Source organism: Cydia pomonella, chromosome 20 (genome assembly GCF_033807575.1).
Source record: "Cydia pomonella isolate Wapato2018A chromosome 20, ilCydPomo1, whole genome shotgun sequence".
In the NCBI taxonomy this organism is placed as follows: domain Eukaryota; kingdom Metazoa; phylum Arthropoda; class Insecta; order Lepidoptera; family Tortricidae; genus Cydia; species Cydia pomonella.
In genome coordinates this window covers 1,768,636-1,795,140 of record NC_084722.1, presented here as the reverse complement: position 1 = coordinate 1,795,140, position 26,505 = coordinate 1,768,636, and the positions used below count along the sequence as shown (strand labels likewise).

General features: G+C 40.5%; 2 protein-coding genes across 5 annotated transcripts in view; one reads left to right on the top strand and one right to left on the bottom strand.

The window, feature by feature from the left end:
* The window catches only part of LOC133529417 (two pore channel protein 1-like), a 49,187-nt gene extending 34,336 nt beyond the window's left edge, over positions 1–14,851 (bottom strand). The window contains exons 1-2 of one of the 4 annotated variants that reach the window (XM_061867125.1): positions 14,668–14,851; positions 885–1,018 (exon numbers count right to left, since the gene is read on the bottom strand). In XM_061867125.1, the coding sequence (XP_061723109.1) occupies positions 885–1,018; positions 14,668–14,770 (237 nt within the window). In that variant the 5' untranslated portion in view covers positions 14,771–14,851. Of the gene's footprint in view, positions 1–884; positions 1,019–2,158; positions 2,306–5,504; positions 6,384–9,963; positions 10,447–14,667 lie in introns of those variants that run through there. The other 3 variants (XM_061867127.1, XM_061867126.1, XM_061867128.1) reach the window with 3 other exon arrangements.
* A 107-nt stretch (positions 14,852–14,958) lies between these two features.
* Positions 14,959–25,448, top strand: LOC133528741 (large ribosomal subunit protein eL6). Its single transcript, XM_061866191.1, has 6 exons — positions 14,959–15,077; positions 15,452–15,605; positions 15,904–16,055; positions 16,736–16,907; positions 17,456–17,641; positions 25,263–25,448. Exons 2-6 carry the CDS (start codon positions 15,459–15,461, stop codon positions 25,422–25,424), a joined length of 819 nt encoding a protein of 272 aa, XP_061722175.1. The 5' UTR covers positions 14,959–15,077; positions 15,452–15,458; the 3' UTR covers positions 25,425–25,448.
* The last annotated feature ends 1,057 nt before the right edge of the window (positions 25,449–26,505 follow it).

The following is a 26,505-nucleotide window of genomic DNA, read 5'->3' as shown; positions in this document are numbered from 1 at the left end:
TGGATAGCTAATTAACAAATAAATTAACAGCCAGATAAAATTCCTGCAAATCTTAGAACTTTATCTACCAGTTAAACACATTTGAAGACTGTGAAAAGCCAGCGAAGACTTTATTCGTCAGATAAGTGGCGAGTAGCTTATTCAGGACTTTACTTGGACAATGTGAAACAGGTCCTTATTCTTATTTCCTGCAGTAAAGTGACCTTTTAATCGGGAGGTCGGTAGACTTAGAAGTTCGTACGTGATTTGAATGTACCAATCGTTTCTCGGAACTTCACGAAATATCAAGTCAAGAATGAAGCAACAAAGAAGAAGACTTCAGTCGCTTCTCGGTGAAACTCCGTGAGGAAACTAATCCCGATAAGGCCTAGTTTCTGCTTTGGGTTGGAAGGTCAGATCAGACAGGAAAGCAGACACTTTAATAAAAATTAAGTGCTTTCGCCAAGGGATCAACTTTTCGAGTGAAGCCCAGGCTTATCAGGTGAGCCACGGTAAAAAGCCGAGACAACGCACCTTCCTAGGGTGATTAAAAAGAAACTTCGTTCTTTTAAAAGCCTTCAGGAAAGAGAAAATATATGAAACGCTGTACAAGGTTTACGAGATATTGATATTTCTAACAGATCCCTTTGTTTGACATAATTATTGAAAATCATAATTTAATGATTGTCAGATTATCATTAGTCATAATTCTGAAACCGTTAACTTCTCCGGATTTTCATAAGGTTATCCTATGTATAGGTTAAGTTAGGTTTGTTTTATGGCAATCCTGAAACGTTACGCGTTTCTGAGAATAAACAAATTATGTCTAACGAAAATGCGGACAAACAATACACAATGACTTAAAACTTTATGGGAAACAATAAAGACCCTATTTCTAACTATACCTCCAAATAAATGGCGGCCTCATGATAATTCATCTCCCAATGCTCGTCCTCGGACATATGCAGTCCTGTGTGGAGAGAGGAGCGACTGCCCATGTCCAGCGTGCCGTCGCCGCCGCCATCGCCGGTCCGTGTGTCTGAAATTATAGTACACACATAAATATCTCTAAATTTCCACCACCAAGACTCTATAAAAGGCGAATTGAAAAAAACATGTATAATATTAAGAGGCTGTCAATACCTAAAGCGCGCACACTGTCTATTTGTATCGGAGTAAATGAGATAGCGCTGTCGCATGTTACTGGGCCTGGGCAAGGGAATAATAAGAAAAATATTTAAATAAAAAAAAGTGGATTATTAGTGTAATATTTTACTCAACCACGGTTTACATATAAATGTTTTGAAATTGTGATTTTAATTGCAGACCCATAAGTCAAAACAATAAAGACATAAAACCGTTTAATTGTGATTTTAAGACCAATCTTTGCAATTATTTTCTATCGAGCCGATTTCATTCAATCATGTATCGAGTACAACCACGGTCTTTGAAATATAATTAATATGAACATATATTTTTCTTACTTGACTAAAACACATAGTCTTTCTTAAAAAACTGTTTAAGTAACATCAATTTCAAGGACATTGGGTGTTGACAGCCTCTTAATGACATTTCAAATTGATGGTTCCTTCTAATTAATTGTTCTTAGTTTTAGTATTGACATTTGAATTATGTTGTATATACCTGTCTATTTTGTTTTGTATGTGCTAGAGTTTAAGGTGTAAATTTACTATGCTACTATGTAGTTAATCATATGTTACCCAGTAACAATAGTATAAGAAACATTGTACCATGTTTAATGCAAATAAAATGAAATGAAATAAATTTACCCATGACTTTAGAATTCATATTCATTCATAGATTTATTGCATCCATGGTAGGTACACAGGTGTTACATAATATTTGTTTCACAAGGACCCTAGTACACCCACCATCTCAGCTTTAAAATGCAAATAAACACTCGTTCAGCGATTGAGATATTTAACTAAGTATAGCTAGGGAATCAAAAAATATGGACGTCCACTTTCTTCCTAATTGGTCTGCCTACTATTCTGCCTCTGTGATAAATCGGCATTATCATCGGCGCCACGGCGGTAGGAAAGTTCTCTAACTAGAATAACGAAAATCGCGTTCTGGTTTGATTCACAATATATTGTAAACTTTTCATTTCATAATTAAGGATTAGCGTCTTTTACCTACATTAATAAAATTAGCCTACCTTGTAATTGAATATGATTCTCTTTATCCATATCGCAGCGATCTACCGGAGTGCGAACCGTGAAGTGCGTATGCGCATCCGATTGATATGCTCCGGCGCACGGCGACCACAGTACACTAATTACTCAGACAAATGACTCAAATCGAAATTCATGAAAATCTGATACAAGAATGTTTGCGGTACGTAGCCACCATCAGATACATCGGAGCGGCAAAAGTGCTCACAAATATCAGAACACGCACTCTAACGTCATGGCAATGTAGGCGTGTTCAGATATTTGTGAGCACTTCGGCTGCTCCGATATATCTGATGGCGATTGTACAGCGAGCTGCAAATCCAAGGACACCATGTCACTTTGCGGCTGGATATACGGGATGTACCTACTAGTACTACCTAAATGACCTCGTAATCTCTAACCCACTTATGTATAAATCTTTACAGGCCTTAATTAGTAAATTTATGTTTTGTTCCTTTCTTACAAATACATATAATAATACTTAAGTCAAAATAACAAATTAAGACAAATGATTAAGTATTAGCTAATTCAGGCTTGTAGCGTGTTTGTTAATGACGCCATTCATTAGTTTACCCTTAGTTCCCGTTCCGATCGTTTTTTTACGGTTAATAAACTGCTATATATATTTAAACTGCTCTAGCACGCAGATCGGTAACCTCGAGTAATAGTGAAATCAGTTACTGAAAATCTACAGAACACATAAGTTAACCGGCCTATTTTTTTCATTGCTATGGTTTTTTTTAATTTCCTTAAGGGTTTTATAGGAGTGTGAGGAAAGAATCTACCAATAGAAACGTGCGCATAAGTACCAAACATCACTCGTATACAGACGTTACTATTCCTTCTCCAATTTCTCAGTCTTGGAGATAGCCCCCACTCTTGCAAGATTAACCGTAAAATACTGTTGGATTGGATTGTATTACTGGACTACTGGATTGTATTTCTTCATGCCCAAGGAAGAGTGAGAGCGAGTGAATTTTTAAAGATTTCTATCTCTCTCTCTCTGTCATATACTTCCCGCGTATGTATATTTATTTATTTATTTATTGCAAAGGGAAACAAACAGCATATCATTACACATACAGTTTAACAAATTAAGTTAATACAACAGCCAGAACAGTTTCCACTTATAGGTAACACAATTATTGCTCTGAGAAAAACAACATGCACGTATTAAACAATTAACAAGGCAAATTAAAAGCTAAAATGAAGATTATAAATAAGTTAAGTACTTAATTAATGATAACATTTAAGAAATATGAAGTTTATACAATTACTGATATAAAATTTTTGAACAATTTAATACATTTCAAGAAAGAGAAAGAAGATGCATTTTAGACAGAATTACCATATAAAAAGTGCTCATTGATTAGTAATTGATTTTTTTATATTTATTTATTTATTGTTATTAGTTCGTTGTTGCTTTCATTGCAGATACAAATTTACGGAGATTTAATTGAAACATGTCTATATGTAAATATTTCTTATTATAAGTATTACATGCTCTTACTAAATAATTATTATTTGCATATTTTTTTCGACTAAACGGAATAGAAAACAAATAAGTGGACCTGGTACGAAAGGTTGGACATCTAAACGATAATTTGTTTACCAAATATTGGGAGTCAACAATATTATTCAAAATCTTATATAAAAACGTGATATCCCTTTTTTCTCTACGCATCTGAAGACTTTCTATATTCTCACAGACGAAGGAATTGAATTTATATTTTAGACGATTAAGGAACTTTTTTTGAATTCTTTCTACTGAATTTATATGGACTGAGAAGAAAGGGCTCCATGCTGCAGATGCATATTCCAAATGCGATCTAACAAATGCATTATAAAGGAGAAGTATTGTGTTGGGATTTTTAAAATCTTTACTCTGACGAAGGATGAACCCGAGCAATCGATAGGCTTTAGATGTAATTCTGTCAACGTGAGACGTCAGTTGGATCTCACTATCAATATACACTCCTAAGTCCCGGACCTCGTTAACTCTGTTAAGTATTTGCGTACCTATTTTATACTTAAAATGTATAGGCTGATATTTCCGCGAGAAAGTAATTATGGAGCATTTATCGATATTCAGGAAAAGTTTATTATTTGCGCAATAGATATCCAGTCTGTTTAAATCTGTTTAAATATGTGCAATATAGTGACAAATGGATATCTAAGTGGAATAATTATTTTTACCAAACCAACTGGTAAAAGCCTTCTTGATTGTTCAAAAAGAAATGAGAAAGTTACATATTATGTGGATAATGAACTAAACTTTCTATTGATACTATACACAATATTATCCACGACCATCTTAATATGTCAAAAGTTAGTGCAAGATGGGTGCCGCAAATGCTGACGCCTCTTCAGAAAGATACGCGGGTTGCTTATTGTTCCGAGTTTATTGACTTATGTCGTTAAAATCCCGATGAGATATTTCAAAGGATTGTTACGGGGGATGAAACCTGGGTTCATCATTATGACCCAGAGAACAAACAAGAATCCATGCAGTGGTACAAGGTACACTTCATCCCAAAAAGTTTAAGTCCCTACCTTCAGCCGGTAAGGTCATGGCGACGATATTCTGGGATTGTGAGGGTATATTGCTGATAGATTATAAAGATAAAGGTGCAAATATAACGGGGCAGTACTACGCTAATATTCTACGCCAATTAAGGGAAGCAATTAAAGAAAAGAGGAGGGGAAAGTTAACTAGGGGTGTTCTACTCCTGCATGACAATGCTCCTGTCCATACTGCTCAGATTGCCAAGGCTGCGGCTCGAGAATCCGGATTTGAAACTTTAACCCACCCGCCATACAGTCCAGACTTAGCCCCAAGCGACTTTTTTTGTTCTCAAATCTTAAAAAAGATCTGCGAGGATATCGATTTTCTGACGATGAAGCGTTGAAGGCGGCAGTGCAAGAGCATTTTGACACTAAAAATAAAACATATTTTTATGACGGTCGTAAAAAACTTATTGACCGATCTCTTAAGTGCAAAAACATAGGAGGGGAATATATTGAAAAATAAAAATATTACCTTTATCGTTCTCTTTCATTTTCATACATATACCGAGAATATATTTAACACCCCTCGTACTATGAATAAATAGGTACCAAAAAAATCCAAACAAATCAAATCCAGATGTACATCAAAGCAAATCAAATCCATACGTAATAAAAAATGTATCATTCTAAATTATCATTTAAACGGAAATCCCACCAGCTAACATAAGGAAACCACACAAAATTTTAATCTGATTACTTTGTTTTTGATTGGTCAAGAGGGGTTTTACCAGTCGGTGTGGTGAAAACAAATATACAACTTACTTAAGAAGTAGGAGAACGTCGAATACACTGTGTCAGGAACTGCACTTTTTGACGAATACAATATTTTATCGAACCTCATTTTTATAAAAACTGTAGGTATAAATTTATATTCAATTTAATTATAAGCATAAGCACCGTTCACCATTCCATTTCCGACCTCATAATAAGATAAGAAGCGACTCGCTTCACTATCTAATGATCTTGACACTCGGCAAATATTTACTTATAAATAATATCAAAAAGAATTGGAATTAGAGGTGTATTGTCAAAGAAAACTTTGTAGCCACAGTAAATTTACTGCCATCTTTCGACATATAATTTAAACTTTTAGAACGCCATTTGACTTTGATCCTTATTCTGTCACTGATATGTGTTCAATTTGTTAAATATCAAAAAGTGGCGCCATCTATATAATAGATCAAAGGCCAAAGATACAGTAGCATCGTTTCGAGCGATGGCGCCATAACCTAAAGTGCCCGGTAAGATGGCGCCACTTTTTGATATTTAACAAATTGAACACATATCAGTGAAAGAATAAGGATCAAAGTCAAATGGCGTTCTAAAACTTTTAAATATGTGTCGAAAGATGGCAGTAAATTTACGTTGCTACAAAGTTTTCTTTTACAATACACCTCTACTTCAAATTCTCTTTGATAATATCAACAATCTGCAATGGGGTTGGCAACTGTCAAAGGTTTGCATAGATGGCGCCATCATAGCTTGCCCCTGTCTCTAGTTTTGTTCTATGAGATTTGGCTTAAAGTACTGGAATCCAGGTCACAAAATTCCAAAAAAAAAACAAGAATTTGACACAATTCTAGGGATTGACAGGGCAAGCTATGATGGCGCCATCTGTTTAATACTTCGACCGGCCAACCCCATTAAACGTCAACTTTATTAGTCATCATCCTTATACACATTTTACAAACATTTAGGTAAACCAACCCCAAACAAACAGAAACGAGAAACGGGTAATAAATAATAGCTTAAAGCATGCGGTTTTTGCATACAGTATAAGAGGCCCACTTATTACCAGTTCGCCGGACGATATCGGCCTGTCAGTTATTCGCGATTGTCAGTTTTTGTGAATACGTCAACAATTTTTAGGGTTCCGTAGCCAAATGGCAAAAAAGGGAACCCTTATGGATTCGTCATGTCCGTCTGTCTGTCCGTTTATGTCACAGCCACTTTTTTCCGAAACTATAAGAACTATACTGTTCAAACTTGGTAAGTAGATGTATTCTATGGACCGCATTAAGATTTTCATACAAAAATAGAAAAAAAAAACAATAAATTTTGGGGGTTCCCCATACTTAGAATTGAAACTCAAAAAGTGTGTCCGTGTTCCGTCCCCCTGTAACTTCTAAAATAAGAGAATGATAAAACTAAAAAAAAAATATGATGTACAGTCAGCATCAAAAGTAGCGGATGAAACAACGCCCCAAAAGTAACTGATATTCCGGATAATTTTTCCGAAATAGATAAATTTCTAAAATTCGCGCTCAAATGTATATATTTTACAGTTTTAATTGTACTGGCTGTATTAAATAAGTACATCACTTTCTATTAAGCTGTTACAGAATGGTAGATACTTATGAAACGTTATTTGATCCGCTACTTTTGATGCTGACTGTAAATTACCATGCAAACTTCCACCGAAAATTGGTTTGAACGAGATCTAGTAAGTAGTTTTTTTTTAATACGTCATTACGAAACCCTTCATGGGCGAGTCCGACTCTCACTTGGCCGCTTTTTTTTACAATAGGTACAGTAAAAAATAGACAGTGTGTACATATTTTTGTCACTTTGTCTTGACTGTACATATGGTGCTACTTTACCGCACTAGTGCGGTAATTGACACTTTACGTGCCTATGACGAAAATTTAAATGTCCATATGTACCTACTGTAAAACACTGTGTCGATTAAAAGCACGCCCTTCGGTCGTCTTTTAATTTATCGCCACTCATTACGAATTTCCTACTTTTCGCACTGGTGTCGTAATGTAATTAAATAATCCCAATTAAATGGGAACTGGAAGAACTATCACATTCGACGTGTAAGATACCGGGTGTTTATTTAGTCGCCCGCAATAATTTACGGGGTGAATATGTAGGTCATACTGAGCAACTTTTACTATACGACCAACCCCGAAATCGCGAAAAAATGTTACTCTCCCATAGAAAATGTCAAGGTCAGACAGCCAAAATGTATGAAACATCCAATTTTTTTCGCAATTTCGGGGTCGGTCCCATAAAGGTTGCTCAGTATGACCTATATATTCACTTCACCCCGTAAATTATTGCAGGTAACTAAATAAACACCTGTATAATCGAAGAGGCAACCTCCGAATTGAGCAGAGTAAGCATTTTTTACCCTATTTATATTGCATTACATTACAATAGCTTGAATAGCTAGCGACAGTTGAAACGAATCGCTTAGAACCCGTGACGACTGTGCAAGGTCGCACAACGCCGCGAATTTCTGCTTGTTTGTGATAACTCGATTAGAGACGATGAAATTAGATTGAATGTTTATTTATTTATTTAAACTTTATTGCACACGTAAAGAAAAATGTACAAATGGCGAACTTAATGCCAAAAGGCATTCTCTATCAGTCAACCATTGGGTCAAACAGAGATATTTGTGTATGTTGGTGCAGGAAAAAATAATAACAAATAATAAGGAAAAAATTAAACGTGAAGTCAAATAATACTTACGACTTACTGTTATGTACTTAGTAGGTATCTAGATGCAATCATAATATATTAATATAGAAATGAGGGAAAGAGCAGAAAAACCCTGACTTTCCATGACCATATTTTCAAATTTCCCTGATCAAAAATCAAACATGCCTTCGTAAAATATGAACATATTTAAAAAAAATGTACGCTATGTCGGTGGCAAACTAGCACACAATAAGCGGTCACCGTAGCTTTGTGGGATTATGTTTTTTATTACCTCGCGCTAAAGATTAGGAGACTTACTTAAACAGTGGTTAATAATACCGAGAGTTAAACCAAGATAAATTGGTGTGTTTTAAATGTCATACCTCTATGAAGTTATGATGTATTCTAAATTTGAAGCTTCTATGTCTGCTAGAAGTGCCCTAGTTTTGATGATAGGTCAGTCAGTGAGTGAGTGACAAAATTAAGAAACTTTGACTGGTTATAATTCTTAAACTACTGGTTCAAATTTAATGAAATTTGAAATATAGTGGGTTTATATAATGCCTGCTTAGTAACTGAAAATGCAGGTTTCTAGTTTTATCCACAACCAAGTTATAACGGTGTCGACAATGGTCTGAACTGCTTCGAGAAAAGGATGGTACGGCCGTGCCGTTTTTTTGCTCGACTTGGCGGGCTATCAAAATTGCTGCCAACTTATCAAGATAAGTTAGTCTGTCTCTGTTAGGCTTTAGACCAATTTCCGGTGGAAGACCAAAGCTGAGACTGATGAGTGCGTAAGAGCCTCCCTCGTATAGGTACTCTAGCAAATTTTAAGCGAGCCTAATGGCTACGCTTATTTTTCCCTGACCTGTAGAAAATTCCTGACTTTTGATGACCATCATTAGCTTTCCCGACTGCCCAGAAAGTAGACACCCCGATTTATTAACAAATTATACACATTAAAATGTATATATGTAGGTACTGCCCAGATTTCACAATCTTAATGATTCGACAAGGCTAAATTCCATGGTTAAAATCTCTGGTCAGACTAATCCCAAAGTTAGGTAGTGGAATGGCGAAACTAGTATAAAGTTATAGCCCTAAAAAGATATACGACTGCTGCCCATAATGCTTGTTGTTCTTTTTTAAGAAACATTAAGCGTAAGGCCTGAGTGGACGCTCGAGTTGGGCGTGCAGCGGGGCGGAGCGTGCGGCGTGCATGTTAAACAAATGCAAACGTATAGGAGCGGCCGCAGTGCACGCTGCTCACATCACTTGTGAGCCCGACGCCACGCTGCACGCCCCGCCGAACGCTCCGCTTCGAGCGTCCACTCAGGCCTTACACCAAGGAACTCCCTATTCAAAGTATTCAAACTATTAATAGAACACTTGTGAGCTCGACGCCACGCTGCACGCCCCGCCGAACGCTCCGCTTCGAGCGTCCACTCAGACCTTACACCATGGAACTCCCTATTCAAAGTATTCAAACTATTAATAGAACACTTGTGAGCTCGACGCCACGCTGCACGCCCCGCCGAACGCTCCGCTTCGAGCGTCCACTTCAGACCTTACACCATGGAACTCCCTATTCAAAGTATTCAAACTATTAATAGAACACTTGTGAGCTCGACGCCACGCTGCACGCCCCGCCGAACGCTCCGCTTCGAGCGTCCACTCAGGCCTTACACCAAGGAACTCCCTATTCAAAGTATTGAAACTATTAATAGAAGACACTTTTTATTGTATCTAAAACTTAGTCTGAAATATCTTTTTACAATGATGGGTTACTCACATGATTTCAATCGATACCACTTGTCGCTAAAGTAATAAAACACTTGGTCTGACAAATTCACTTTGGCCATTGTTTTATTTAGAAATACTTTGACTCACAAATATCGTCACATTTTAAAGTTAATGTCTACTGCAAACTCTGAATCATGAGCGGGAAATGGTACCTCGAGGAAACGCTGGGGTTGTCAACATTTGGTTCTATTACCAAATTGGAACTATTATTGCGGAAACTAATCAAAGTTCTTAAAGTAACCCGACTTTACTTTTACATATACTTTCTTATTTTTAGGAGTTGGATAAATAAATATAAATAGCCTTTGTAACCCAGTAGGGCTAAGATGGTAAGCTCTTTATCATTTGTCACCATGCCTGTCCCGTTCTAACAAGTATGTAAGCGAGAAAGTGACGGGCACAGTGACAAGTGATAAAAATGGAACCATGCTGCCACCGCTGGTCACAAAATTGGATCAATTACATTACAACCATCAAAAAAATCGGCCCAGTATTATGTAATATGCAGTAGGGAATTGGATTACGCAGGTCGTGTCAATTTCCGGCATTTTTCTCTGTCAATCTAATGTCTTAGTGGTTTTGGTTGGTTTTTTATTTCGGTTTTCGCGTTAGGCCCCCTCGTCGACTCGCGCGGACAGTGCGCGCAAACTGTTTTCAACCACTACCACTACTGCATTTTGACCAAGAGACAACATTTTTCAACATTTTATAACATCCCGTTCTGTTATATAATGTTTTATGTATTAACAGTTTTTTTTCTAATTAGGAATGATAATAACAAATACATATTCCCTGACATTCGTATTCGCATTCACATTCGGACATTCGCATCCTGGACATTCGCATTCGTATTCGCGACATTCATGAAACCCTGTTATATAGCTTAGACGCTATAGTAGAACGACACAAACATACCCGCCTCACCTTACCTACTTAGACTGCTAAAACCATAACGCTTCCTTTAAGCTTTGTCCTAATATGTTAAGCAATATGTGATCCGATTCTTTTAGCATATTTTGCAATTTAACTTATTAATAACTTATTTATTTTTTAATTTTACTTTAATCGAGTTTTTACGTCTAATCACATCATTAACTAAATCCTACTTAATTGGATAAGTCTATATAAACGAATTAAGTAATTATCCTATAAACTGTTCCTCTGAAGTTAAAGGTAGTGGGGAGACACTAGAGCGTTCAAGCATTCTCGGCTCCATTCGGCTCAGCATTGGTCCGAGCAATTATTAGGGTTGGCACAACTTGACGTCCCTTTGCGTGCACAACCACAGATAAGATAATGACTTGAATGTTGACAATCCTCAATAGCAGAAAGGGATAGTATCATACATGAGAAAGGGACTGCATGATTCGTCCCTAAATCGCTGTCAGACTTCGGTTCTAAATAAATAAATAATAAATATAATAAGGACATTCTTACACAAATTGACTAAGTCCCACAGTAAGCTCAAAAAGGCTTGTGTTGAGGCTACTTAGACAACGATATACATAATATATAAATATTTATAAATACTTAAATACGTCGAAAACACCCATGACTTCGGAACAAATATCCGTGCTTATCACACAAATAAATGCCCTTACCAGGATTTGAACCCGGGACTATCAGCTTGATAGGCAGGGTCACTACCCACGAGGCCAGACTGGTTGTCAATAGTACGAGGCGGTTTTGCAAGAAGTATCATTTATGTACGGTAGTACTATTATTTATAGGATTAATTACGGGACATAACACACTTAACAAACACCTACACAATATGGGTAAAACAGACAGCCCCATGTGCAGAGCGTGCATGGAAGAAGAAGAAACAACAAAACATATTCTCCTAGACTGCAAACAGGTAGAAGTATACAGGAACAAATACCTAGGGACTCCGTGCACACTAGGAGAGGCAATTAGCAACCTGAAGACTTTGCTAGGCTTCGTGGAGGAGCTGGGGTGGTTAGAGTAGCGCTACCTCGATTTCACGCAAAATAGGCACAATGGTTGTCGATTTGCGGAAAATGCCCAGAAGCACTAACTAACTAACTAACTATTATTTATTCTGTGGTTAAGGATACAGCCCTAATTAAAATAGTTTTAGGGCAAAATAGACCTACCTACACCCTAGGGAAATATCTTGGTCTAAATACCAAAAAGGTTTAACCCATGTTTACCCATATTGCAGTTTCAAATATCAACTTTTGATAAATCCTTTTTCCTCTAAAAAATTTGATTGATGAGTACAAATATTTACATAAAACTTATAAAACCAAACATTTTGCTACTTGGACAATGATATTCCAATTAAAACCAAAGGTGCTGTACGCCTGTCTGATAATAGATGTCAGCTGCCTCTGATAAAGCTGATAAGAGCGTGGAAATGTGAATGTAGTATAACTGAGATAAAGGAGTGGGACGGTAGTATATGCACAAGAGTATATCAGAGGATCTAAAAATATGTTTTTGATAAGATAACCTTTATTCTAATCATTAGGTCATTACTTTAGTAATGTCTGTGATATTAGAAACTTGACCCCAAATCTTAAATAATGCCAAGCAAACCTAATGTTTATTGCCTCAGTAATAATTAGAAAAAAAAAATAGTCATTTATTGTCGCAAAAAATAAATAAATAGTACATACAGCAAGCAGCAGCAAATATGATTGACTAATCGTTTTGACTGAGCAACTTGATTCGACTTGTCTTTTTGAGTATGCATGTGTCTATGAATAAAAACATTGTTAAAGGGGTCACTAACGCCAATGACCTTCGATCTGAATCCCTTAGTTTTCTAATGTTTTTTGTAGCTTACCATATTAACAGCAACGCTATAAGCAATATAGTATACCATATTTACTTCAAAGTTCACTGTCTTCGAGATATTTGGCATCAAAGTTGAACAGTTTTAGGCCAAAAAAACTGGTTTACTGGCCATAACTTTTGTGTTAATTAGTTTTTAATTAAAATGTCTGACCAGTTTTTAGAGATATCAAAGACGAACCCAAATGTGTAGATTTCGTACATGTAAAATCCTTCACAGCAAACTAGTAACGAAAAAAGTGTTTTTTTAGACAATGTTTAAAAAATATATAAAAAATAAGTGTTCATTTCTTTCAAAATCCGGCAGACCAGAATGGAGATAAAAGATTAAAGAACCAATAGCCGTTTGTCTTATAATTCTATCTATAGTGCAAATGTAGGAGTAACATCTCAAAAATCAATGAAATCCGCGGGGAGGCCCTTAATGAAATTCATGGAACCCTTACAAAAAAACTTTTAGCTTTGACTTGACCAGTTTAAGCCCTTGCCCTTCAACATACTTATACCACTAACCCTAACAGATAGCTACCTCCTGCTCTCACTTGATTGTAGTCATTGATCTAAGGATGGACGGGCCTTACAGGCACTAGGAATGGTGCTAGTTCAGTGGTGTCACTTACGAATTTGTGACAATCGTGCAGTCTGACACAACTAGTTGTGATCAATTGTGCGCATTATGCGAACTTGTGCACGATTGGCTTGAATTTGTGTGTGACACCGCTGTACTGGCCCCATTCTTATTGCCCGTAAGGCCAGTCCTAAGATATATTTCAATAATTATAGTAGGTTGATTTGACAGAGGAACAGTGTTTAATTTCTAAACTTGGCGGGCAGAAGTGAACTCACAGTACTAGCAATTTATTTTATGTTAACTGGTTATTGATCCTAGCTTCACTAGGATGTTAAATAAGGGCCTAAGATGGAAGCTCCCTGGGTCAGTGATAGCATATACACTCTATGTTTGAAGACATCAATAATCTAGTGACACACAAACAAGCCCTCTTGAGCTGAAGTGAGGCTTAGTCTGGTGTAAGGAAGACCTATTATATTTATTTATATATTCATTATTATTTTAAAAAAGAAGTATGGTGATGTGGTATTGATAAAAATCTGAAGCTGCATGATGATTGATAACATAGCATATGTTATTATTGTAATGTTAATGCCTGTTCCAACAATGATATATTATTATGAATTGGATTTTGTTAAATGACAGTCACTAGGAACGGTGAGAACAATTCAGAGTACCTAGTCATGGAACTCATGGAATATATGTGTTACCAAGTATATCAGTCTACTAGCTACTTAGGTTCTCTGAATTGGTTTGAATAAAAGGGTCTAAGCAGTCTAGGTCAGATCTGACTGGATATAATATTAGAGGTCATCATACAGACGCGTAATCGGGGCATTAGCTAGCGCTAGCTGCCGCTATTGTAACACTTACAAGGTTTTACATTTACTTATGAATTAAAACTGGAATTTACACTATATTTACTACACTTATTAAGTTTTTGAGCATGCAAAAAGCGACTACAGCCATGCAAGAGCTTAGCGAAGGATTCTTCAAGAAACTAAACGCCGCAAAAAAGAATTTGGGTCAACTAATGTGCATTGTTTATAATATACATAAGTTAGTGTTTAGACGGCTATGAGTCATAGATTTGCGTCATTATCCATTTAAGGTATTACAGGAACACTTGATCGATCTGAAAGGGTAGTGGTACAGTAGGATATCTATGAGTTAAGGCATATAATTAGCGTAGAAAATTAAAACAAATGTTAATATGCATAACAAAATGTATTGTAAGTACAAGGAAAGCGTACACGGGTTATGCGGCTACAGTGCATAGTAAAATCTTAGCTTCTCATTTACTTGTGACGTTCGAGCCGTAATTGTTGATGCTGGTGTTTGCGAAATCGTCACTAAACCTTTTATAGCCGTCGGACGGCGAAGACGGGCTCCTCAAAGAAGCCATTTTTCATCACTAATTATTTTTTTAATTTCAAATAATATGACGTTTTAAATAGGGTTGCTAGTAAATTGGAAGTATAACATTTTTGTTAGTGAGACATGATGTTTTAACTGTTTTATAGAAATGAATTAATTTAACATGTATTTCTTTTCAAACTAGTTTTTAGTCATTTTATCTCGTTTTGAGGATATTTGTCAATAGCGAATAAACCGAATCGTAAAAACCGAAAACTGTCATAAAACGTCACTAGCGTGCCATAGACAGGCATTTTTCTTTCTGTCAAATTCTTTTGCTTGAGCCCGGTTGTAATGTGAGTTGAAATAATATTTTATGAAAAGAAATCCATTTGAATACGATCGAATCCGTGTTAATTATTGAACACCGTGTATGATTATAGATCTTAAGGCTAGGTATAAGTGATATTGTGTCCTATTTTGATTCTAACCTTCAGTTTTTCATCGAAAAGTTGAGTTAAAATTTTGACGTTCACGACCAAAAAGTGCTTCCACTGTCAATAAACCCTTATAACCCTTTATCCAGTGCTTAAACACTTAATTCCGATCGTAATAGCATCGAACCTAATTGCTTTAAAGTCTCTATTCATGTTGTGTCGTGTCAAAACAATTGTAACCTAAAATTGATTTGAGGTGGTGTTGTTATTGAGGTTGGTGTCTGTTTGTGCAGTTAAGTCATGGCTCCACCACAGCCCAAGGCGGCGGCTAAGCCCGCCGCGGCGCCCGCAGGCGGCGTGAAGAAGGCCAAGGTTGGCAAGCCCAGGAATTACGATTTGGGCAATGGAGTTGTCAGATTCTCCAAGTCCAAGATGTACCACAAGAAGGTTCGTACTTTCAATTTCCTGTACTTAGTTAAAGTTAAGCATTATTAAAATATCGCTTTATTTTTCTACAGGTTGTTTTGGTTTGTTGTATATAAAACTAAACTGTTTTAATAACCTCAAAACCTACTCTGCTAATAGTGCAAGTAAAAAAAAAACAAGTATTGGCAATATATATGTGTGATTGACTGGCCCATTATTCCCAGCAATACTGAATATCTAGTGTAGTTTTTCAGAATAATTAAGGAGATCATAGACTTATATAGATTTAGTATTTGGCACACTATTCTCTATCTTCCAGGCCCTTTACAAGTTTGTTGGCAAGAAGAATCCTAAAGCCGAGAAGCCCAAGAAGCCCTCAGTGGTGGTGAAGCAAGTTGGTGGTGACAAGAACGGAGGCTCCCGTACTGTGCTGCTCAAGCGCAGGAGGTCTTTCTACCCTACACAGGACAAGTGAGTAACTATTATATTATGAAGATTGTCACTTATTGAAAAAAAAATTGTAATGTGTATAGAACAGCCTTTTGTTTTCTTTCAAGATACTTTTAGTATGCAACTAATATTTGGGCTAAGAAACATGTATAAATATGAAAGTGGTGCTGAAATTTATGAACATACATTAAGTTACTAGCACTTAAATCTTTCTGTGGCACTTCCTTTCTGTAAACCGTCAAGTCCTCATCCCAGAAATTATGATTATAATATGGATCCAATTTAATTTTTTAATGGTGTTAAGATAACTGTTCTTAAAAGACAGAGACTACAGTTGTATTTTATCATTGTACTTTTGTAATTATTGTAATTGTATCATTTTCAGAGTTCAAAAATTGAGAAATTGAGACTTGAAATCAACAACAATTTATTGGATTAATATTTTACTAAATACTTGTTGTGAATGAGATTCATATTTTTACACAAATATGCCAAAATTAAAATTTGCTTAATATGGCTGTTTGTGCTGTTTCATTCTGGCCTTGTAGCAAGCTTAAGCTAGCTTAGATTTCATATACCTACCAAGGTATTTCTTAGTAGAAAATTACTCACAAGCACTTGTGCGAGGTTCAATTTGTCATATCGAAGTAGGAGTGTTTGGAGATCCTGCCCTGAATGACTATTCTGCTTGATCTTGGCAGGATCCGCTCCCGCCCCCACCACAAGTCGTTCAGCAAGCATGTGCGGCGGACGCGGCCCAACCTCACGCCCGGCACCGTGTGCATCCTGCTGGCCGGCCGCCACGCCGGCAAGCGCGTCGTGCTCCTCGGCGTACTGCCCAGTGGTCTGCTGCTCGTCACCGGACCCTTCGCAGTGAGTCTAATTCACTTATTACTTTTACTGTAATTCTTTTTGCTAATCGCAATTTGATCCTTATCGCCAAGTGAGATGAAGCAGCAAGATTCATAATGCATAATTATGGCACACAAAGAAATCATCACATGAAGGACCCTTTTCTTTTGGTCACATTTTTAGATCGGTATAGTTCATGAAAAGTTGGAGCATAAATCAACAGTTGCTGATAACCAGATGTCAGAAAACATGATTAATAAATGCATATTAGCGAGATAAACAGTTGATCATCTCTTTAGCAAAAGCTCAGGAGCCCTGGACCCTTGTTTATCTCATTATTATTGCTAATTTACTTAGAATTTGAAAAATAAAAGCAGATGCATTCAGGGTACACTTCAGTGCTTTTGTCTCAACAAAATGGTCGATATTCACTATTTAGCATTTATCACTAAACTTGGCAAGCCCTAATTCAACACAAAAAAGGACAGGTAGTAAAATCCAAGATAAATTCTTTTGGTCAAAGGTTATCATAGTCAAAAAACTTTTATTTAACACTTGTAAATTTCCAGCTGAACTCGTGCCCGCTGCGCCGCATCCCGCAGCGCTACGTGATCGGCACCTCCACGCGGCTCGACCTGGGCGCCTTCAAGCTGCCCGAGCACCTGGACGACGCCTACTTCAAGAAGAACAAGAAGTCCGCCAAGCGCAGCGTCAAGCGCAAGCAGGGAGAGGACATCTTTGCCACCAAGAAAGAGGTTGCTCCTGTTTCATTCTTAGTATTCATAGACTAAACTAGTATTATTTACATTACTAACCCTGGTAGTGGTTACCTACTAAATTTCCCTCTCATAAATAACTTGCGACACTCTACCGCGATCAAGGGCCTATTGTATTGTATTGTATTGTAGTTCGGGCGATTTTCCGCAACTCGACGACTGGCGCCTATTTTGCGTGACAAGGGGGGGTGGAGGGTTGGCTACTCTTGCCAGCCCAACTCCTCGAGGAATCCTATCAAACCTTTGATGTTGAGTAGGACCTCAGGGAGGTCTCTCGGGGATCCGAGATGTTTTGCCCTGTATGGGGCCACTCCGCTGCATTCCAGCACCACGTGAGAGGCTGTTTCTTCTGTCTCCATGCATCCTCGGCATAAGGGACTGTCTGTGACACCTGTTATGAAAAGATGTTTGTTAAATAGTCCATGACCTGTTATGACACTGGTTACCATACTCAGTCGGACCTTCCCTAGTTGAAGGAGCGCCCTTGTGAGCTTTCCGTTGATGCCAGGCATGGCTTCTTTTGCCTGTCTGCATCCAGTCTGATTCAGCCAGTGTTCTGTGTGTAGTTTCCCTGTACGTGCCAGCAGCATTGAGCGTACCTTGCTAAACGGTATCGGAAGAATCGGTTCCGGACCAATCGCCCCCGCACCCGATCCTTGCCTGGCAAGCTCGTCCGCAGCATCGTTACCCTGGGATCCACTGTGTCCCTTGATCCATTGTAAAGTGATCTTATTATTATTATGACATACCTCCATAAGTCGTTCGTGGCATTCGTGTATAAGTTTGGATGTAATTATATGGCTATTTAGAGCCATTAAGACTGCTCTACTGTCGGAGAGTATGCGGATGGAGGATCCTACTACCTTCCTTGCAATGATGGCAGCCGCCGCGTTTAAGATGCCCATGCACTCAGCTTGGAATACCGAGTTATGGGCTCCTAGCGGTGTGGTGATTGACATGTTCAGGTCTTCTGAGAAGGTTCCGGAGCCCGACCCGCTGTCTGTTTTGGACCCATCAGTGAAGATTCTCAGCTCCCGGAGATTGAGTCCTTCGTGGTTGTCGTCCTCATATAACTGTATTTTGTACCTTTTGTCAAAGATAGCTTGTTTGTGAATCCGATCCGTGCCCGACCTAAGCACTGGAAATTCGTCATATACCTTTTCCAGGCATGTTGTGTGGAGAGCTCCTATGCTGTTAGACCATATATTAAGGGTTCGCAACCTTACCGCTGAGAGACTGGCCTCTTGCTGTATGTGTAGGTGCAGCGGTGGAAGGTTTAACATGACCTCCATGGCTGCAGTTGGAGTGGACCTCGTGCAGCCAGTGGTGGCCGCGCATGCGAGCCTTTGGAGTCTTTGTAGCTTGTCTCGTACGTTGCCTATGTTTGTTCTTGGCCACCAAACCAGGGCACCGTAACAGAGTAGGGGGCGGATTATCGTCTTATAGAGCCAAAGGGTGATTTTCGGGTTCAGTCCCCACCTCTTACCAATCATCCTTCTGCACTGCCAAAAGACAACTCCCGCCTTGTCTATACGTTTGTTGATGTGATTGTTCCAATTGAGTTTACTGTCGAGAGTTAGTCCTAAGTACTTAACTTCATCGGTCAGCTGCAGCTCGGTTTGGAAAAGTGTTGGTCTGGTAAAGTTGCCAAGTGCCCTTTTATTGGTGAACATTACCATTTCTGTTTTGGTGGGGTTAACTGATAGGTCAAATTCTCTGCACCAGCGTTCTACGATCCGGAGAGCTGACTGGGTGAGGTCGCATACTGTACTGGCAAATTTACCTGATATCAATATTGCCAGATCGTCAGCGTAGCCTATTGTGTAGAAGTGTTCCTCGTTCAGTTTGGTTATAAGGTTGTTAGCTACCAGGTTCCACAGCAGAGGCGACAGGACTCCCCCTTGAGGACATCCTCTCACCGCTGCTACGGCCTGCGGTTGACCTGCATACCTTATAATCCTCTTGTTTAACATGTTCATGATCCACTTTGTTAGTCCGGGTTCCGCGCCATGGCTTTCCAAGGCATTCCCTATACTGGTAAAGTGGGTCTTGTCAAAAGCGCCCTCGATGTCAATGAAAGTGCCGAGGCACAGTTCTTTGTCGTGGATGGCTCTCTCAATGCGGCTTACAACCATGTGTAGGGCTGACTCTGTGGATTTACCTGAGCTGTACGTGTGCTGGTTGTTGTGCATCGGTATGTTCTTTAGCGTTCGATCCCTCAGATCCCTGTCGCACAGTTTTTCCAGAGTTTTCAGCAGGAATGATGTGAGACTGATGGGCCTGAAGGATTTAGCAGCCGTGTAGTCATTCTTACCTGGTTTTGGTATGAAAATCACGTTGACATCCCTCCATCTCCTGGGCACGTACCCCCAGGCTAGGCAGGCTACCATGATATCGGTTAGAGTTTCCTGGATGAGTCCTAGACTCCACTGTAGGAGAGCAGGGAAGATCCCATCCGGACCAGCCGCCTTGAAGGGATGGAAGCTGTCTATGGCCCACCTGAGTTTCTCAGCGGTGACGATTCTATGCGCCATTTGCCAGTTGTTGTCTGTTGTGCTGTATTCCTCGTCCTGCTGATTTACATCAGCGAGGCTTACGCATCCCGGAAAGTGGGTTACCAGGAGAAGGCGTTGAGTCTCTGCAGGGGAAGATGTGTATGTGCCATCGGGCTTCCGCAGTGAGCCCAGTTGTGATGTGGGCTTGTGCGCTAGAGTTTTCCTTACCCGGTTGGCCTGGTCTAATGTTTCGATGCTGCTGCAGAAGTTCCTCCACGATAAGGATCTCCAGTACCGCAGTCTTTTTTTGTACCTGGCCTTGGCTTCATAGTAGTTGTCCCAGTCCACTTCGGCCATTGTGTTCATGGCCCTGTTGAAGAGTCTCCTGGTTTTCCGCCGGAGTCTCTCCAGTTCTGGGCCCCACCACTGGTGACCCGTTATGGCAGTCCTTGCCGGTGGGTTTAAGGGGCACGCCTTGTGGTAGCTGTCTACGAGGGCATCAGTTAAGATGTTTACCTGCTGTTCTATTTGAGTCGGTTCCCGAAGGTCATCCCTCGGAGGAAGCAGATCGAGGCTTTCGCCTAGGATCTTCCTAAAAGCGGCTCGATCAGTTTTCCTGGGATTTCTACGGGCGATTGGTGTGTCACTAGATGCTAGATTGAAGCGAATCCATCTATGGTCTGAACAGGAGGCCTCCTGAGAGACGTGCCATCCCATAACTAGTTCGCTGACCTCCTCCGAAGCCAGAGTCAGGTCAATAATCGTTTTGCATCGTTTGTTTACAAATGTTGGTTCAGCGCCCACATTTAGAATGTTTAGATTTGTAGTCACAAGATATTCAACAAGTGTCTTACCTCTGTTATTACTGGTCTCCATTCCCCACAGCTGGTGGTGTGCGTTGGAGTCGGCCCCGATGATAATCGCGAGACCTGCTCTCTCGCAGTGGCTGACCAGTCGTTGTACTTCAGCAGGCGGCGGCTCGTCCTCTCCGGGCATGTACGCCGAGGCGAGGACTAGGTCGCGACATCCTGTTGGCAGTGGAACTTGTAGTTTAATCGCACACAGATCTCTGGAACAGAATTCAGTGAGCGGTTGTGCAATAATATTGTTAGTGGTTAGGATGCATGCCCTAGGGACGGCATGTACCGTGGAGTAATAGAGCTTACCTTTCGTGTCAGAGAGCCCGCGTATATGTCCGCTGCCCGTCCAAGGTTCTTGTAGGAGGGCAACGGCTGTTGGCAGACCTACCAGACAGCGTCTCAGTTGGGCCGTAGCGGCCACGCTGTGCTGGAGGTTTGCTTGTAGGACACTAATCTGTGTCCATGTTGTCGGTGGTAGGGGGGCCATCCTGCATCTCCCCTCCCTCCTTCAACATGTCGGCCAACCCCGACTCTATCCAGGCCGACAAGTCCTCGCACTCGGATGATGTCCCGGCTGGTCCCTCACCAGTGCCAAGGAGTTCATCCTCCGAGAGTTCAGGTATCGTCGGCTTGGATAACGACGGGGGGGCAGCTTTCTCCCCAGAGGCAGACTTGCTCTGCTTGGGGGTGCCCTCGGCCTGTTGGCTAGGGACCTGTGCACCCGTTACCCTTAGGGTGGAGCCCTGCAGGGTGGGAGGCTGGTCCACGTATTTGCCTCCTGGGCCCCTGAACTTCAGGTAGACGTTGCCCACCCCACAGTTCAGGGATCTTCCCCTTTCCATAAAGGCAGGGACGAGGTCTTCTGAGATTGTGAAGGCGACAAACCACCCCTGGTCTTGCCGCAGTATCTCAATGATGGACCAGGTACCGACCTTGGCCCATTCATTCTGGTACTTTAGTCCGTCAGCTGCCTGCCGGACGTCTTCCCAGGACGAGTTGTCGACGTTTGGTATAAGGAGCCCGCACCTAACTCTCCTTGCCATTTCCGACTGGCGGACAGCCGTTAGGGAGATGTTTGGCAAGGTTAGGGCCTGCGCGCACCGCTGAGACCAGGCGGCCGAGTATTCGTCTTCTGCGAAGACCCTCAGCTGCCCCTCAGCGAAGATAGGCTTGCCCTTGAATTTAGGTGGCGTGGCTCCCACGATGTGCTTCCTTGCCTCCTCCACGATTGCTTGGTGAAACCCGCGGAGGATGGCATTTGATTGGTCAGCGGTGATCTTACCCGACTTCGCGTCAGTGATAACGATCGTCAGGTCTGACGCCGCTGCTTGTGCATACGACACGCCCGGTTGACCAGGGCTCACCAGCCTCTGCTTTTTGTGTTCTCCTTGCGGGGAGAAGGACTCGTCCCGCGTCCTTTTAGCAGCGGCTCGTGCGGCCTTGCCGGGCCGTTTAGGTGGACCTGCAGCCGAACTCACAGGGGTACTGGCCGACGTTCCAGCCTTAGGGGGTAGGATGGAACCTTTCCCCTTAGGCGGAGGTTTGCCAGCAGCCACCTGCTTGTTCGGCGCCAGTTTGGGTGCTGGCTTCTGGGAAGCCTGTGCCCCCTCCCCGATTGCAGGGTTTTGTGTGGTGACCAGCTGCTGCTCTCGTGCAAGACGGCCTGCTCGCCGCTGGTTCTTATTCTTTTTCTTCTTCTTCTTAGCCTCTCCTCCTTGACGTTTAACAGGGGGGGGAGGATTAGAAGTCGAAGACTTCACGGGTCCGGCGGGGCGAGGCATCCCACTGTTAGTGGGGCGCTTCTTGGACCTTCGGTCCACTTCCTGCCAGTCCCGGAAGGTGTCTAGGCCAGTCTGCTCGCCAGATGAACTGGGTTGCGGACAAGCCAAGTTGTTGGTTTGACGCACTGTCACTGGAACAGCTTGTCTCACCTGTGTAGCTTCACCATTAGCGATGGACGCCGCTGGATCAGCTTGGGAAGGGCCTATTGTATAATTTGTATCTGAATCTGTATAATAAAATACAGTGACAATATTAGTGATTTTGCATGTAAAATCTATAATCGTATTAACTTGTATTTTATTATGCAATAGGCCCCAGACCTTGGCTGTATGGAAGTATACTGTGGGTCTTCAAGTCGCCCAAAAATTTAACACTTAGACCGAGTTGTTACACCACCGAAAATGACTTATGCAGCTCTTTAAATTCCTGAAGCTGGGATTGGCTTTCTCAACCTTTTTGTCACGGTCAAGACACGTCTACACTGGCCGTTTTGTGCACGAGGAAATTGGCTCGCGCGTATGCTTGCTCTGTGTGGACCCGCCTAATTACTTTAGATCTAGTTGTGCTGACCTGGCCGCCTAGCAAAGATGACATTTGTTTGCTACAGAACGAATGATATGGTAATCTCTCTATCACTCTTACATATTAGTGCGACAGAAAGACATTATCGTACACTCGCATTCGCTCCGTAGCGAACAATGTTTTTACATTATAGGAATAATGTGAATATGGAATGGAAGTGTTTGTTTACGTAAAGTAAACCTGTCCAATTTCTTGGTCCAATGTGTATTTGCACCTCATATTTGGTTTAATGTGAGAGTGAGACGCAATGCACATTAAACAAAAAAATTGGACAGGTGGAATACCTAAGCTAAGCAAATATTTAATTTTAATACTACAGAAAACTGTTAGAAATGTTACAGAAATTATTGGATTTTATTAATGTCCACAAATAGTCTAAAATTGTTATAATATCATTTCTAAATGACGTTACAATACCTGGAATCCCCATTGCTGTTCCTTTTCCATTTACTAACATGTGGTGCTTGTGTGGTCATAAGCTGACCATAGTTATACAGAGCTGACCATAGTTATACAGAGTTGACCATTCTTCTTCTTTGTTAGGGGCTATGTAAGGCTCTACAGCCTAAATATCACTGCAACCATTCCTGATCTATTGTGATCGCCACCTACTACAACTCTCGATGCAAACCTGCAACTTCAAACAGCTGGATGCAGGATCCTCTTGATCTCGAGAGACCTTAACTCCTCCAGACGTAATATGTGTCTGCCCAGGATTGAGTCACGAGTGCGCATTAGGCAAGGGCACTCTGCGAGGATGTGCAAAGGCGTCTCCTCTGCCTACATGCAGAGTCTGCACCGCCCCATGTCACGTTTCCCCATAGTGAGCATGTGCTTATTTAGGCCGCAGTGTGCAGTAAGCACCCTTACCAAGTTGCGCAGTTGACCATGACCATACTTATACAGAACACCATTTTTTATGAACCAATTTCACCAAATTAGGGTTCGCTTTGACAAAAAAGTTGGACACTTTCTGCAGAACTACGGTCAGTGTCTGTTCTTTTTCCATTTACTAACATTTATCGCTTTTAATTCAGCTTCATCTAACCAGCATGGAGTCGACCTTATGCTATCTGTTTCTGGCAGTATGGCTCGGTGGAGAGATAGTTGGCTTCGTGCCCTCTACCGAGCCATATTGCCTGGAAACACTAGTTGTTACGCAACGGTGGTGGACGAGCGACGTCGGCATTACATCGGTTTTTAATAATATTTGTACACCCATTACAAAATTAAAGGATTACAGGATGTTTCGGATTATGAACATTTGCCTTGAAATAATAGAGTATTTTGTGTAGAAACATACATATTGTTTCCTTTTTTTTTTTGATAGTCTAAACATCTGTATGGAACGTGTTTGTGTGTATTTATATAGGTGATTTGTAAAATTATTGAAGCTGAAATGTTCAATGTTTAAACTTGTAGCTAGTTATTTGATTCTAATTTAAATAATAATTTATTTTACAGTACATATGGTGCTACTTTACCGCACTAGTGCGATAATTAGCACATTACGTATGTCGAAAATTTAAAGGGCGATATGTACTGTAAAACATTGTACGGTACATGCTCGAATTCGATTCCTATTTTTCGCACTTGTATTGTAATGTACAAGTTACGTACGGTCGGTCACGTCTGTGTCCAAAAATATGTATACACCACTTTATTGCCCATATATTAAGTTAGTGTATACGTATATTTATATGGCACATTTTTCGTATCGATATTTTCAGACGTGAGACTGTACGACCCCCAGAGGTTTATTAACCCTAGGGCCAAAAGTGGTTTATTCATTTATCACTGCGAGCTGGATACCTTCTTTACCAATTTTTTTTTCCATTCATTTGGATGCCCATGGAAGCTAACAATTTTTATCTCTTCCAGAAATACGTTCCATCAGAGCAGCGCAAGAAGGACCAGAAGCTGGTGGACGACGCTGTCGTCAAGGCCATCAGCGCGCGCGCCGACCGCAAGGCTCTGCGCGGGTACCTCAAGTCGGCCTTCGGGCTGCGCTCCTCGCAGTTCCCGCACAGGATGAACTTCTAGGCTAAATAAAAGTCGTTGACAAAATGTGGCCTTTCATTTCTTGTGAAAGTTAACTACGGAAGGTGGAGATAGTTTCAACCTGCGGATTAACGATTGTAGTGGCGACATCTGTTAAGAAAATCGACTAACTATCCATCGGCTTCTATCATAGATGGTAGGATCGTATGGATGTGCTATACCGCGTGCGCCGGCGAGGGTCAGAACATACGCAATGCGACAAAATAAAAGCACGTTTTGACATTACTGACAACACACCAAAAACGACATACGTAATTTGGTCGGGATCATTACATTCAAAATTCCTACGTCACAAGTAAGCAGAAAGGACAAACAATAAAAGCGCTTTCTCTGCTACTCCTACTGAAAGGTACATAAGACTATCCCGTTCTGTCAGTTCCCTCCACCACTCATGCCCGATCCATACTAGATTCTTGGCTCCTCTGCCTCATGGATGGCCGTGTTGACACATCTCCAGCCTTGATGTCACCTGCTCTGTCCAGCGTTTAGCGCCCCGCCTACGAGGCCTTTTTCCTTCCACTTGCCCGTAATCATACGTATTTTTATGAACAAAAACTAGAAAGACTAGTCAATATACATTCAGTTTTTTTAACAACCATAGATACACAATCTTATAGTATGCAAGTGGGTGTACAAAAGGCCGAACCAAAACTATTAGCCCCCTGCAATCCCTGCATACTTGTATGAAAGAGAATTTGAAATAGAGGTGGATTGTCAAAGAAAACTAGCCACAGTAAATTTGCTGCCATCCTTCGATACATGATTAAAACTTAGAACGCCATTTGACTGATCCTTATTCTTTACTGCCATCTTTCGACACATGATTAAAACTTTTAGAACGCCATTTGACTTTGATCCTTATTTTTTCACTGATATGTGTTAAATATCAAAAAGTGGCGCCATCTAATAGGCCAAAGGTATGGCGGCATCGTTTGGAGCGATGGCGCCACAACCTTTAGCCGATGCCCGGTAAGATGGCGCCACTGTTTGATATATAACCAAAGAGCATATAATCACTACGTCATCAGTGAAAGAATAAAGAAAAGTAAAATGGCGTTCTAAA